Below are 16,578 nucleotides of genomic sequence, written 5' to 3' on the forward strand. Positions count from 1 at the left end.
TAGTAAGAAATTCTATATAATATAAGTCTATATATACTTAAGTATAATTTTGAGATAATTAGATAGAAAACAAACGACAGACTAAAAAAAACTTTTGTTAATGTGTCACATTTTGTTTTAATAAAAAAAAAAAAAAAATAAGTGAGCTTTCAAATGTTGCTATTTTGTCGACACATAAACATATTTTGTTGAGCATAATAATTTATCATTTTGTTTTCAAAAACCGTAAGTAACAATACTTACAAACAAATCTAGTACCTATAATTTACATCACTAGAATATATAGAACAAATTCACTATAGCTGTCTGTACGTCCCTATGTACGTACGCTGAAATCCCAGATTTTGATATGTATTTTTAATAGATAGAGTAATTCTTGAGGAAGATTTTAGTATATAATTTTTTCAAGTTTTAGGTAAAGCGGGCGGGCGGTTATATGTAGTATCAAATCTACAAAATAAACGTTCGTGTTTGCGCTCATCACGTATTCAATCACGACATATATTTGATGTTATCGTGAAATAAAAATCGCTGTAAAGACATAATCAATAAAAACTAGATTTACATATACGAAATGCTTAAAAACAAGTCAGTGCTTAGGCATCGTTATTGTGAGTTGGTTTGGTAAAATAATTTTTAAAACCGGTCGATTTTTTGATTTATCTAACAAAAAAAGTGCGTGTTACCAGCACACATGTCAGAAGTGAAACTTCTTTGGCAAGATTCAAATACCAAATTCTTCGCCTTACTCCATGACGTGACGGTATTACCATCCGCGACCTTGAAATTTTACTCTCAACGCGCCTAAAGAAGTTTCAATTCAAAAATATCTATAATAGTATTGTTATTGTAGATTATAAGTAAATAAAACTTTCTGTAGATTGCAACAGGTGCAAGTAATTTAACATCGATCAATTTTACAACTTTATAGAAGTTTAATTGAAGGGAAGAGGATAATATATTTAACGATACATCATAATCGTTTATTGGTTTGTTTACTCGTTTATACCAGCTGTGACTTGCGACTTTGTTCACGTTTATGTGTCGTGTTAAAATTTCCAAATAAATAATCTATAGGTACTTATAATATTATAAAGCTGAAGAGTGTGTGTTTGAACGCGCTAATCTCAGGAACTACTAGTCCGATTTGAAAAATTCTTTCGGTGTTAGATTGCCCATTTATAGAGAAAGGCTATTGCACTAGTATTCTAATAAAAGTCCCAAATAAATAATACTCATGTCCTTCTATTGATAAATACTGGCAGATTCGATCCTATTTTTCTGGACTAAAAATTTTTTTACTGCTATCCTTTGAAATTGATGGTGTTTTAACTGGCACTGGAAATCGAAACAAGGAAAGAAAGAAAGAAATAAAGACAATGCATTTATTTGTATTTTGTACCGATACACATTAAGTGTTAGTGCCGAGTAGGACCCCTTAGTTCTTCACAATATCACACATTAACCACAGTACTAAGGAGGAGTTCACGTATTGTTTTCTAGGTGCTGAAGAAGTAGATGGTGATACGCCACCACCAGTTGGTGAATCTGAGTTTGCTGAAGACAATGTGATGAACTGCATCGTTGGTGGAGCTCATGCTTTTATACTCAGGGTAAAGAATGAATGAATGAATGAATGAATGAATGAATGAAAAATTCTTTATTGCACACACATACAGGATTACAACAGAAGAGCGATAAAAGTTAAAACATGTACAGAGGTATGTAGTGTAGGGTATGTAGTGATTACAATATTTTTAACTTGTAACTTGTAGTATTTTCGCGTAGTCGTTCATCTAGTTTGAAAATTGTTTGCTTTAGATTGAATAATTTTCATAATTCCTTTTTACATTAATAATAATATGTACGTGCTAAAATATTGAGATGACTCACAGCATATTTAAGAAACTTGCTTTCCAAATGAAATTCGGTTCAGGAGTTTAAGCGTGAACAAGAGATAGACTGACAGACAAAGATACTTTCGCATTTAATTTTGTAATATTAGTAGGGAAAGATATAATAAGGAGACATTATTAGTAAAATATATTTCCAATAAATACTATTTAGGTATCTAGTTTTTTCGGTCTGGCGCCGCTTCGCTTCGAGCCTCGAGGAAATGGCTTCACGGTCAGAATTTCAAATGGGATGTGCATCTATAGCTATATACTGGTCACTGTACTAGGTGAGTTAGTTTGGTCTTTTGTTCGTTTTTTTTATTTAATGAACTTAACCATCACATATGAAGGTAATATTTTGCATTATTTAATTGTAAAAAGCTCTGTAAGCAAAGCAAGTGGTCCCTTGTTCTTCAAAAAATAGGTCTAACTTCATTATACAATAGGTACTGCAGAAGAGGTATCTTTTTCCTAGAGAGCCGTTCTTTTTTCGATGGGGACTAATTAAAAGCTCTCTATCATGTAGAACCTGAAAGGCGTATGATACAACTATTTGTAAGCTAAGTGGACCAATCAAGTAACTTATAATTCTAGTAATATTCACCATATGCGGACTCTGCGCGGAGATCAACGTTGGTTTGGAGCTGTCCGTGCGCATGTCCTCCCGCATGTCGCAGTTTGTGTCAACCTGTGACGTGCTCGTGGTGGCCGTGACTGCTGGAGCGGGCGTGTACCAGGCGCCCAGGAGGATGAGGAGCATGATCAGCTTTATGGATAGTGTGGCTGCTGTGAGATTATCGTTTATTTATGTGATTACCTTTAGAATAAAGTTGAAATTAGTCAGGTCTTTGCGACTCTCCTGTTGGTTCGATTGTGACAATAAAGGATGTTAATGGGACAGCTTCAGTTACTTCTCCCATTTCATCACAGATAAATTTAGCCTTTATTTTAAATATCTAACGAGGCAAGCAGACGAAATCGCTGACAATGTCACCGACAATGATGGTGCGTATGGGCTGCGCTGTACACTTACCATTAGGTGACGCGTCTGCTCTGTTGCCTCCTCTTATATAAAAAAATAACTCAAAAAATCCTCTTACATCGAGTGAAACATGATATTGAATACGATTGGAACTACTTTCCATATAAAACTCTTATGGCGTAATCATGGTCCATTTTATTGTATTTAAATTGTTACTACAGGTGGATGAAAGCATAGGAGCGCAGTACTCCAAAGCCACGGAGCGTAAGCTTTGCGCCTTGTTGCTGGCTATTCTGATCTTCTTCACGCTGCTCGTTGCTGATGACTTCTGCTTCTATGCGCTGCAAGCCAGAAAATTGGATAGACAATGTGAGTGGAATATTTTTTGCAGATACAGATTTTTGTTCAATATTGTGCTGTAGATATAAAGTGATGTGAATTTTTGTGGTACCAAATACAATTTTACTCACTGTAATAAAATGTTTAGTTATTAATTGTTATGTCTTTGAAAGCAGATTCAATCACCAAAGCAACATAGAAAAACCCACCAAGATAAAGCAGCTCTTTACAAATTATGTAAATCATCATTAGTTAATTCCACTTTTACAAGATGCGAATTATAATAACTCTATCATTCATCTCTATCAAACCTTTAGGTATTGTTATTGACCAATACAAGTTTTTATTCCTCAAACCTTACCACTATACTCTGACCTTCCCAGGGGACGTAGTGACCAACTACATAGGGTTCTACCTGCTCTGGTACGTTGTGATCGTCCTGGAGCTTCAGTTCGCTTTCACCGCGCTGTCGGTTCGCGCACGTTTCCAGGCGGTTAACGATGCGCTGGCGCTCACGGCTAAGCACATTAATTTACCTGGTTGGTATTCTTTTTTAATACAAGGGTATTAGTAGATATTATATTTAACATACCTAACCTTTTAACGACATAATAATCCATACTAATATTATAAATGCGAAAGTAACTCTGTCTGTCTGTCTGTCTGTTACTCAATCACGCCTAAACTACTGAACCAATTTTCATGAAATTTGGTATGGAGATATTTTGATACCCGAGAAAGGACATAGGATAGGTTTTATCCCGGAAATCCCACGGGAACGGGAACTATGCGGGTTTTCTTTGACTGCGCGAGCGAAGCCGCGGGCGGAAAGCTAGTCTTAATATATATAAATCTCGTGTCACAATGTTTGTCCTCAATGGACTCCTAAACCACTTAACCGATTATAATAAAATTCGCACACCATGTGCAGTTCGATCCAACTTGAGAAATATGATAGTTTAAACATGTAGGTACCACGGGCGAAGCCGGGGCGGACCGCTAGTATAGATATAAAGACATTGTTTGAATTAAAAGTTCATTAGGCAACCAGAAATTTTTATTTTGATGACTCTTACTTAAAATTAATTTATAATAAATTTTCAGGATGTGATAACTTTTAAAATTAAACTGTTAACTTAAATAACATCAAGAAAAGCGTAGAACGGTCGACTTTTTTAATGTATACTTTTCTCTGTTCGCTTTTAAGAGTCAGATGTAGTGAATCCATTAAAATTTTGCAATATATTAAGAATACAAAATTATATTTCAGTTGAAAAAATCCAAGAACAATCGCCACTAAACATATTTGCAATACGCGTTGCGCCTGAGTCGCGAAGAGCTCACAACCTAAGCTTACTGGTCGACTGTCTGCCGCTCACTGCTAAAGGACATGAAGTTATTATACGAAAAGGAGGTTTGTGTGTGTGTGTTTATTCTAACGATAATTATTTTGACATGGATTTTTACTGTTCTCTACTATAAAAAATTGGTCACAAATTAAATTAGAGGCTCTCTAATATCATAAGTGAAACCCAACCTGAATTAAAAAACTTTTTATGTGTGTTCCTCTTCGTCTGTTTTTTGATGTTCAAGTTTCAACGGAAAACTGCATGAATTCAAATAAAAATAAACATGATTTAATTTCTCACTCTAACATTACCAATAGGATGCTTTACAAGTGGATTTCCATCCCGATATTCACGTTTTTTGCCGAGGAAGAAAGCTAAAAATGGCATTATTGTAATTCATAACAGATTAATTACTGGTACTAAATTAATTACTTGAAAATTGATTATCATTTCGTTTATTTTCCAGTAAACGGTGAAGCAAAACTCGTAGTAGGTCCATGTGAAGCGATACGTCGCCTCGCCCTACTCCACGGAGCATTATGTGAAGTCGTACACAGAATAGAACACAGCTACGGTCTTCCTCTTGTTATCATCCTTATATCCACGCTGCTGCACTTGATTGTGACACCGTACTTCTTTATTATGGAGATCAGTAAGTAATACCTTCTCCACGGAGCATTATGTGATGTTGTGCACAGGATAGAACACAGCTTCCTCTTTTTATCATCCTCATATCTACTCTGCTGCACTTGATTGTGACACCGTACTTCTTTATTATGGAGATAAGTAAGTAATACCTCCTCCACGGAGCATTGTGATGTTCTGCACAGGATAGAACACAGCTACGGTCTTCCTCTTGTTATCATCCTCATATCTACTCTGCTGCACTTGATTTTGACACCGTACTTTTTTATTATGGAGATAAGTAAGTAATGCCTCCTCCACGGAGCATTGTGATGTTGTGCACAGGATAAAACACAGCTATGGCCTTCCTCTTGTTATCATCCTTATATCCACGCTGCTGCACTTGATTGTGACACCGTACTTCTTTATTATGGAGATAAGTAAGTAATACCTCCTCCACGGAGCATTATGTGATGTTGTGCACAGGATAGAACACAGCTTCCTCTTTTTATCATCCTCATATCTACTCTGCTGCACTTGATTGTGACACCGTACTTCTTTAGGAGATAAGTAAGTAATGCCTCCTCCACGGAGCATTATGTGATGTTGTGCACAGGATAGAACACAGCTATGGACTTCCTCTTGTTATCATCCTTATATGCACGCTGCTGCACTTGATTGTGACACCGTACTTCTTTATTATGGAGATAAGTAAGTAATATCTCCTCCACGGAGCATTATGTGATGTTGTGCACAGGATAGAACACAGCTTCCTCTTTTTATCATCCTCATATCTACTCTGCTGCACTTGATTGTGACGCCGTACTTCTTTAGGAGATAAGTAAGTAATGCCTCCTCCACGGAGCATTATGTGATGTTGTGCACAGGTTAGAACACAGCTATGGCCTCCCGCTGTTTAATATTCTGATATCTACGCTGCTGCACTTGATTGTGACACCGTACTTCTTTATTATGGAGATCAGTAAGTACATTGCTTGATGTCATCATCATCATCACCATTATATTTTTTCATTATCTACTGGTACATGCCCCTTAGAAAACAATTAATTGTCGTTTATATAGTTACAATTAAATAAGCATAAATTAATGGTAATTCATAAGAAACTTCTACATTAACATTCTATCGTAAAAAGAGCTGTTTATTTAACTTTTATTGTTTTTATTTTCAGTTATATCAACGCACCGGATTCACTTCTTGGTTCTACAGTTTCTCTGGTGTGCGACACACGTGTTGAGAATGTTCGTTGTAGTGGAGCCCTGTCATTATACTATTACTGAGGTATTTATAATCTTGTAAATAATAAATGTTAAAATTTACCAATTTACTTCTCTATAGAAACTGCTTCCTGGTCCAGTAGTAGGTAAATAATAATTCTAGCTTAATTTTTAAAGTATTAACAGTTATTCTCAATGAAGTCTAATTAAAATGTTAAAATGTTTGAGTGTACAAGAATTCTGCAAGGTAGATTTTTTAATGCTTTAAAAATTCTTATCAAATGTAAAAATGGAGACAATATACAGTCGTCATGTAAACAACACTTTGTCTCGTTGTTTTATTGCCATAACACAAACCTCGGCTAAATATAACTCGGCTAAATCTTTTTTTTGCCATAACACAAACCTCGGCTAAATATAACTCGGCTAAATCTTTTTTTGCCATAACACAAACCTCGGCTAAATATCTAGCTTTTTAGTGTATTATTAATTACCAGGGCAAAAGAACAGAAGAGCTGGTGTGTCGCTTGATGCGGGCTACACCGTCCACCGGCACGCTACCATCACGATTGGATCTCTTCGCGCGACAGCTGATGCTGCAGTCTGTGTGCTACTCGCCCATGGGATTGTGTACTTTGGGACGACCGCTTGTCGCTTCTGTGAGCCTAGTCATTTTACTCACTCACACGCTCACTCTCTCACTCTAACGCTCACTCTCTCACTCTCACGCTCACTCTCTCTCATATTATAATCTCGCTAGTTATATTTTACACGGTGATACATCTTTACAATAATATTACAACAATTTCAAACGTTTTTTTCAGGTATTTGGTGCGGTCACAACCTACTTGGTTATATTGATACAATTCCAGAGATACGACTCGTAAGCCTAACGGCGACAACCTAGTCAAAAACTTATATTTTTTACTCTTATATTTATATGAGATACCTACAGAAAATATTTGAATTTCTGTTTGTAAGGAGATATCTTTTATTAGATGGTGATTTAGATTGAAATTATTTTTATCATTATATACATGTAAAAAAATGAAGACACACTTAATGTTACAAGTGTTTGAATATAAATAAAATTATAATTAGAAATTTTTAAACTTTGCTTCAATGTATGTAATGTATAGGTATTTAATCATTTTGAAAGGGGTTTGGGTAAAGTTGCGGTCGTGATGAACTTTCGTGGCCAGTGGATGATACTTGGATATTTTAAAAGAGCAATATATTGTAAGCAATAGTCATTTTGGACTTAAATCTCGAAACGAAACAGATATATTTGGTTTTGTATTATTCATTTAATCTTGATGATTTATTATAACATTTTTCTGAGATTTTATATAAGTACGCAATATATTGCTCTTTTAAAATATCCAAGTTTCATAATTGGCCGCGAAATGTCATCACGACGCCACTAGTCCATACAAAAGTACCCAACCCATTAAAGAAAATAATGTATGTAACTATGTAGGCAATGTAAAGTATTATATTGATTGTGAATGTATCTTCAATGTGTAAGTGTAATGTGTAATGTAGGTATTCCACGAACCAGATTTTGAAATATAGAGCCACTAGCTGCGTCCCGCGGTTTCACCTACGTGGCTCCGCTCCTGTTGGTCTTAGCGTGATGATATTATATAGCCTATAGACTTCCTCGATAAATGGGCTAACACCGAAAGAATTTTTCAAATCGACCCTTTAGTTCCTGAGATTATCGCGTTCAATCAAACAAACAAACTCTTCAGGTTTATAATATTAGTCTAGATTATTAAAATATTATAAAAAGTAAGTAATGTTTGTTAATGTGTGTGAATTTGTGTAGAGGTTGTAAATAAATTGTAATATTTTAATTCAAATCAAATCAAATCAAATCATTTATTTATTTCTCCTCACAATTCCCAATCACATAAATTAATCTACATGCATACAAAATTATCAAACAATAAGCTGGAGTTGGAGGAGCTGGTGTCTGAAATGGGTTTTAACCGGTATCACAGATCACCAGGTCCCCGCCCTCGGAACCAAAAAACAATTACAAAAATATGTTTCACATAATTCATAAGTTTGTGGTTAGGTAGTGAGAACGACATAAGTTTATTGTTATTTAAAATTTACAAAAATAAAAATTAAAAATATACCTACATATGTGTTTGTGTGTGTGTGTGTGTGTGTGTGTTGTGTGTGTATGTTTGTGTGTTGTGAGTGTGTGTGTGTGTGTGCGCGCGTTTATGTTTGTGTGTCATACATATTTTAAAATTCATCCATTTGTTTATTTATATTTTAAATAAAAATAATTTACACTGAAAGCAATTTATCATTTTACCTACTGTAATAAATAATTTATTATTAGATATATTATTAATATTAATTTCATATTTACTAACATCACAAATTTCACAATTTAAAGCAAGTTTTCTGTAGCAGCATAATCCAATTTTTGAATCCATTCCTTTACCACACGTTTACACTTGTCAGTTGTTAGCGAAAAAATTGAGAGAATTTCGTTTAATTTATTGTAGATATTAGGGCCCTGGTAACAAAAAAAGCGATGTGAAAATTTTGTACTAAACTTATTTGTTTCACAAATTTTGCCCCTTCTGCGTGACGCGTTAGCCCGCTCAAGGCTGAAGGTAGTAAGAGAATGTTGGCGTACAGCTGTGTGAAGAATAAATAATTGTCGTACAGTTAGTACCCTGGTCATCACATAAACGTCCTTTGTAGGGTGAAAGAAAGGCAGAAATTTTATAACTTTTAAGACAGCTCGTTGTGCTCTTTCTATCTTAATAAAATAAGTTTTAGGAGCACCACCCCAAGATGTTATGCAATAGGTCAACAGTGACTGGCATAGGGCTTTATATACTGTTATAATGAGTTGTTCATCAGCAACATGTCTTAAATTTTTGAAAATTGAGATAAGCTTACGGGTGCGAGTGGCTATTAAGTTAATGTGTGATTGAAAATTCAATTTATCGTCTATAATAACGCCCAGGTATTTTATTGATTCAGTACTATTTATTCTAGGACATGTGCAGTTTGGATCATTTTTGTTACAAGAGTGTGTAATTAAACTATGCATATCAGTTTTATCAGTATTTTTCATAGAGAAAGTTATATACTTTGTCTTATCGATGTTTAATGTTAGGGAATTTTCATGTAACCACTCCGTAACTTCATTTAGTCCTTGTTGGGCATTTAAAAATACTTCATTCCACGTATCACCGCTGAATACCAAAGATGTGTCATCAGCAAAGGTAATGATTTTAGCTGATGGAAATTTAAGTTGACACAGATCATTAATATAGACGAGAAACAAAGTAGGACCTAAAATACTGCCCTGTGGGACGCCATAGTTGATAGGAGCCTCATCACTGATAACATCGTCAATTATTACACATTGCGTTCGATCAGTCAAATAGCTTTTGAACAGATTCAATTGTATATCCCTAACACCTAAGCATTCAAGTTTGTTTATCAAGATCGGGACAGAGACTGTGTCAAAAGCCTTGGCCAGATCCAGAAATATTGCTAATGTTTTCTTCTTTTTATCCATATTAGTCACAATAAAATTTGTAAGTTCGTGTACAGCATCAGAAGTCGATTTGTTAGCTCTAAAACCGAATTGAGCTGAAGACAAAAGCTTATTCTTCTCTAAAAAGTCAACAAGCCTTTTATTCATGACTCTTTCCAAAATTTTTGACAAAGCTGGAAGGATAGAAATTGGCCTGTAGTTATTAACACAGTCCCTGTCTCCGCCCTTGTGGATTGGATGGATTCTTGATTTTTTTAAAACTTTAGGAAATTGTCCTGTTGATATTGACAAGTTACAAATATATGTTATATGAGGAGATAAAATTTCACAAAAATTCTTTAGGATATTGGAAGAAATCAGATCGAGACCAACAGCGCAATCACTTTTTAGATTCCTTATTATAGATTTGACTTCATCTTCAGTGGTAGGTAGCATAACAAAAGAATGGGGGTTGGAAACATGTGCTGAAGAGCCTGTCCGTCTGATATGTTTGTTTCGGTTTATTTTTTCTGCCAACTTTTCGCCAATATTAACAAAGAAGCTATTAACGTCATTTATAGATTGCTTAGAGTTATTGCTTAATAGGAGTTCGGATGAATTATTTTTAATTTTCGCTGTATTTGTGATCTCTTTGATGGCTTTCCATAGTCTTTTATTATTATTTTTAGCATTTTGTAGTTGTAATTTCTCGTAATCTCTTTTTAATTTTTTAATCAAGGACGAACAAAAATTTCTGTATCTCTTATAAGTAACTTTTAAGATATCGTTATTTGGTTCTTTTTTAGTTTTTTTGTATAGATTATCTCGATTTTTGAGACATTTTAAGATTCCTTGTGTCATCCATGGCTTAAGAATTCTCCTTCTCTTAGACTTTACGGTCTCAGTAGAGTTCGCAACTATCAGAGTTCGAAGACTATTTATAAAGAAGTTAACAGCATCATCTATATCAGGAAATGTGTAAAGAGGTTTAAAATCTGTTTCATTTAAATCAATACCTAATTTATCATAGTTTATATGTGTTACATGTTTACTGGGTTTTAAGATTTTATTTATGGAAATATAAAGAACTACACTATTATGATCAGTAAGAGATGTTGGAAGTATAAGACAATGAGCAGCTAGTTTAGTTTTAAGTAAAACGTGATCTAAGCATGATTTATAGCGAGTAGGAAGAGAATGAGCCGGTTGAATGCCATGGAATGCAAGCATTTCTAAATAAGTGAAGGCGTTTATATCCGAGCAATTTTCGCTAATGTCAATATTAATGTCACCCACGATAATTATATTCTGAGTGGAAGAATAATTCATCAAAATGCTGTTTAGAGATTGAATAAAGTTGTTTATATTTTTATACCCTGGAGGTCTATAAATAGCAATAACGATAGTATTACGATCTGGTTGAAGAATAACACAGTTAGCGTCCACTATTTGTGGTTCCGATACCAGAGTAACTAAATCATTTCTATAATACACCACGACGCCTTCGTTTTGAGTACGATTGTTCGTACTAGCGTGATGGTGGTACCCTTCCATAATTGGTATATTATAATTAAGTGACAGCCAACACTCCGTCAAGACAACATAGTCCCACAAAACTCCACTGCTGGTAAGAATCGCTAATAGGCCATCAAAATTACAATTTAAGCTACGTATATTTTGCTGGAAAATTTTTAAACATTTTTTAGAAACTGGAAGGTGAGACCGACAGTCTTCAATATCACATATAGTAGATTCAGCTATGTTAAAGGAATCTATGTCTTTGTGTATTTGATTAACATCATCGAATTTTAAATAATATGATATAATACTGATTGTTCATTATATAAAAGGGCGTAGACGATTTTTTAAGACAATACAAAATAACGATACCTTCTACATTTGTACATAGAAACGTATATAGTGTATTTAAAATTGGGGTTTTTTTAATTGCGACAAAGAGAAAACCTAATATTATAGCCTTACAACAACAAGCAGTTGTGTCTAAATTAGCTAAGCAATATTTACTTTTTTTTAAACGGATTATAAAAGCGGTTGTATTGTAGTGGAAGTGCAAATAACATTCAGATCCACAATCAATATAAATGGTAGTTATGATGTAGTACTGGAGGATGAATTTGGTGTCGTTTATAAAATGATAAAAATATGTGTTTCTGAAGATAATTAATGTATGATTAACATGTGTATATGTAATGTGTTTGTTGAAATTGTTTACATTCATTTTAGCAATAAATACATAATAAGTTGGAAGTAAAAAATAGTTTACAAAATTAAAACAATTAAACTTTACAAAAATTAGTCATTTTGATATACATAAGGATGTTAGAATATCTTGCGAGTTTACGCGAATTGCTTGACTACCCTCCTTTTTCTTCAAATAAACAAAACCTCGGGATGTCCAACAATAGCTGTAGTTATTGGTTTTTGCAAAATCTCGGGCTAAATAAAAAAGGTGTCTTGTTTTTGCGGTAAGAGATTCTGACATATAGACCTGTTTAGACGGTCCTTCAATTTCCAGATTTGTAGAGTTGAAGAAATTTGGTTTATTTATCTGATTATATTTTTTTAATGACTGTAAAAATTTTTCCTTAGTTATAACTGAATTAAATTCAACTATCAGAGATTTCATGCCTTGTGAATTTGCTTTAGTACGGAATACATCAAAGATATCCGAAGGAGCGACAGGAACACTTAGGAATTTGCCCGTGTTGATTACTATTTTAAAAAGGTCTTCTTTGGATTCCGGTATACGTGAAGGTATGTTTCTCAATTCTAGGCTAGCTCTTTTTTGATGCCTTTCAAAGTTTTCGATTTTATCTACGAGCATATTCGTGTTATTAAGAAGTGCTTTCTTTTCGCTTATTAAGGTATTAAATTGTTCTTTTAAATCATCGTATTGTTTTGAAATGAATTCCGTTGTCTTACAGAAATTTGATAGTGATTTATTCATTTCTTCAAATCTGTTAAGCAAGGAGGCATATTTCTTTTCTTGTTCATCTTTAAATTCCGTAAACACCTTTTTAAAATATTCCTTTAAATCACTCAATTCTTCACCGTGCTCCAGTTTGCGTTTACGTCTTTGGCTTATATTTATAGTTTGTCTTCCATAAGACGGAGTATTTGAGTCCGATTCGGTATCACATTTTGATTTAGATGAGCCAGTCGGTGGTGTTCTTTTAAGGGGCATTATGAGTCCCAAAAAATAAATAAATAGAAAATAATAAAAATAAAATATAAAAAAATTCAAATATTCTGTTGGGACTAGAACTCGCTTTCCTCAAGACGTTGTCTCGTCCGTACTGCGGTCCAACTAGCTAAGACGACATTAATGGACGTTGTGAATTTTTTGTACAGTTTTTAGCGTTTCAATCTCTTTTACTGATGTTCTCCTAGTACATTTATTTGTAATTTTACTTCAACGCTTGCTCTTTTACTCACAGATTGTTTCACTCGCACATCCACAGCGATGCTAAATAACTTCGTACGGTTTATGCTCGCCTGGTACTGCTGACTTTAGTTTCGATTTAATTTAATTAATTATTCGCAAATAAAAATATTTTTAGAGAAACGAACACAAACACGTCCACTCTGACTGAGATCCGAGGGGGAAGGGGAATTGGTTTTTTATTGAATCCACTTCCATCTAGCCTACTGAAAAAATGATCAAAGAAAAAACTAAATATTGGTTATAATTTGATTATATTATGAATTACTAGATTTCCGCCCGCGGCTTCGCCCGCGTTTTCAAAGGAAAACCCGCATAGTTCCCGTTCCCGTGGGATTTCCGGGATAAAACCTATCCTATGTGTTAATCCAAGTTACCCTCTATATGTGTGCTAAATTTCATTGTAATCGGTTCAGTAGTTTTTACGTGAAAGAGTAACAAACATCCATACATCCATACAAACTTTCGCCTTTATAATAGTATTAAGATATTAAGATATAAATTTTTAAGAAAATAAAAAAATCGATCATGAGGCGAGATTCGAACGCGTCTTCTGACTGCCTACCATTCGTCCCTCAGCCACCTGTGATTCTAGTGAATTTTTTCTATAATAATAATAAATAATAATAATAATATAGCCTTTATTCAGATCACTTAATACAATGTTTTTTATACTTATGTAAAGAACTAACATTAAAATCTTAAACTTAATAGATATGATAAAAATTTAGACTAATATTTGTTGTTTAGTTATCTTTCCTAGATCTGTTTGCCAGTCGGCAAAGGCCTCCTCCAACCTCTTCCATTCCTTTCTTTCTTGAGCCACTCTGTTCCATGTGGCTCCTGCCACTTGTCGAACGTCATCGTCCCACCTTTTCTGTGGTCGGCCTCTTTTCCTTTTACCTTCCCTAGGGTACCACCATGTCACCCTTTTGCTCCATTTGTCGTGTCCTCTTACCAGGTGACCAGCCCATCGCCATTTGAGTCTTTTGATTTTGCTTATTACATCGGTAATTTTCGTTTTGTTTCTAATGACGATTTTTTTAATTCTGTCGGACTTTTTAATGTTGAGCATGCTCCTCTCCATTGCATTCTGGCAAGTTGCCAATTTGTTTGAGGTGGCCTGATTCAAGGACCATGACTGACACCCGTACGTAAGGACAGGTAGTATGCAGGTGTTAAAAAGTTTGCTTTTTAGGTTTATATGGAGCTCTTTATCTTTCATAGCCTCTCTTAAACTCCAGTATGTTTTCCAGCCATTTGTAATTCTTCTGTCCACTTCCTTCTGCATAGGATCTTTTAGAGTTATGAGCTGCCCTAGATATACGTACTCGTCTGTATAGCTGATTTGAGTGCTTCCTAGATCTATAGTATGTTTGTACCCCTTTGTCATCACCCTAGTTTTTTCCGGATTCATTGCCAAGCCTACTCTCTCACTTTCTTTCGCAAGTTCCTTTATCATTCTGGTTAGGTCTTCTGCTGTTTTTGCCAGTAAAACTATGTCATCAGCAAATCTTAAGTGCGATAGCCGTTGACCGTCTATATTAATTCCGAGATGTTCCCAATTGAGTCTTCGGAAGATTGATTCTAGCACTGCGGAGAATAATTTCGGAGATAGAGGGTCTCCCTGCCTTACGCCTTTTTCTACTCTGAAAGGAGTACTTTTCTTTTCTAGTTGGATTCTTGCTCTGCTGCATCTATATATGTTTCTTATTAATCGAATGTACTTGTGCTCAATTCCTTGTTCTAGTAACGCTTCCCATATTTTGTCATGTTGTAGAGAATCAAATGCTTTACTATAATCAATAAACGCAATGTAGTATATGAGTTGGTATTCATTGTATTTCTCCAGAATTTGGCGCACTACGTGAATGTGGTCGATTACTGAGTAGTCTTTGCGGAATCCTGCTTGCTCTATAGGTTGGTTTTCGTCTAGGGTCCTTTCGATCCGTTTTAGGATAATTTTAGCAAAAATCTTATATACATTCGACATAAGACTAATAGGGCGATAATTTCCTATGTCATATTTATCACCTTTCTTATACAGTAGGATGATGTGAGACTTGGTCCATTGCTGGGGGATGGTTTCGGTATTCAAGATATCATTGAACATATCTGTGAGGACAGGTAGCAGGATCTCTTTGCTATATCTTAAAATTTCATTGCTTATGCCGTCGGGCCCGGGTGCTTTCTCACTCTTTTGGGTATCGATAGCCTTACTGACTTCTGCTTGGAGAATACTAGGGGTGTTCGAGGTCTCCACTAGATTGATTTCGGCTTGCGTAGTGTTGTTTTGGTAAAGTTTTTTGTAGTATGATGTAGCTGTTTTTAGAATGTCAATTCTGTGATGATCAAATTTTCCTCGGTCGTCTTTCAATTTTACAATCCAGTTCTTCGTGCCAGTCAATTCTTTGAGTGCTTTTTTAGTTCCACCGGTTTTCAGTATGTAATTTTCTATCGTTTGCATCCTTCGTTGTTTTCTATCCTTTCTAATACTTTCATTGATATCTTTGCTGATTTTGGCTAATTTCTGTCTTCTATTTTGAGTACTTCTTTCGTTAATAAGGTGATTTCTTTCTTCTAGGAGTTTTATAGTGGCTGTTGATAGTGTTCCTTTTGAATCAATTTTAGTATCTGCTGTGAGTTTAGTTTGGGTTTTGATAATATTCTCTATGTAATTGTATTTATCCTGGGTTTTTAATTCCTTAGTATTCTCTTTGAAGTCTTTTAGTTCAGCTCTTAGGGCTGTTGTTATTTGCTCCAATTGCTGTTCGTTGAGTTTTGCGTTTCTTGAGTCTCGTCTCGGTCTAATCTTCTTTGGTTGATTTATTTTGAGCTCAGTTCTAAGTAGCCTATGGTTGGTATTGAAATTAAATCTTTTAATGACAGTAAAGTTTGTGAAGTAGCTGTTTCTGTTGGTCATAATGAAATCAATTTCATTTTTTGTTTTACCATCCGGCGAGATCCAGGTCCACATGCTCTTTCGGTTCTTCTTGAACATAGTATTTAAGATTGTTAACTTGTTTTCTAGCGCGAAGTTTGTAATTTTTTCCCCATTTCTGCTTCTAGTCTTGTTACTATATGAAAATTGTCCTAGTATTACGTTTTCTCCTGGGCGTCTTGCTCCAATTTGGCCATTGAAGTCACCCATGACTATAAGGTTTTTATGGGTA

General features: G+C 34.7%; 1 protein-coding gene across 1 annotated transcript; it reads left to right on the plus strand.

The window, feature by feature from the left end:
* Positions 1-2,070: 2,070 nt before the first annotated feature.
* Positions 2,071-7,397, plus strand: LOC149479137 (gustatory receptor for sugar taste 43a-like). The gene is made up of 9 exons (XM_089708864.1): positions 2,071-2,182; positions 2,490-2,683; positions 3,099-3,246; positions 3,600-3,755; positions 4,487-4,630; positions 5,032-5,217; positions 6,380-6,489; positions 6,923-7,084; positions 7,250-7,397. Exons 1-9 carry the CDS (start codon positions 2,146-2,148, stop codon positions 7,310-7,312), a joined length of 1,200 nt encoding a protein of 399 aa, XP_089564990.1. The 5' UTR covers positions 2,071-2,145; the 3' UTR covers positions 7,313-7,397.
* Positions 7,398-16,578: the final 9,181 nt, after the last annotated feature.

The sequence above is a fragment of the Colias philodice genome, chromosome 21 (genome assembly GCF_061535455.1).
Source record: "Colias philodice isolate Cphi_HAF_F1 chromosome 21, ilColPhil1 Martin Lab GWU primary, whole genome shotgun sequence".
NCBI lineage: Eukaryota > Metazoa > Arthropoda > Insecta > Lepidoptera > Pieridae > Colias > Colias philodice.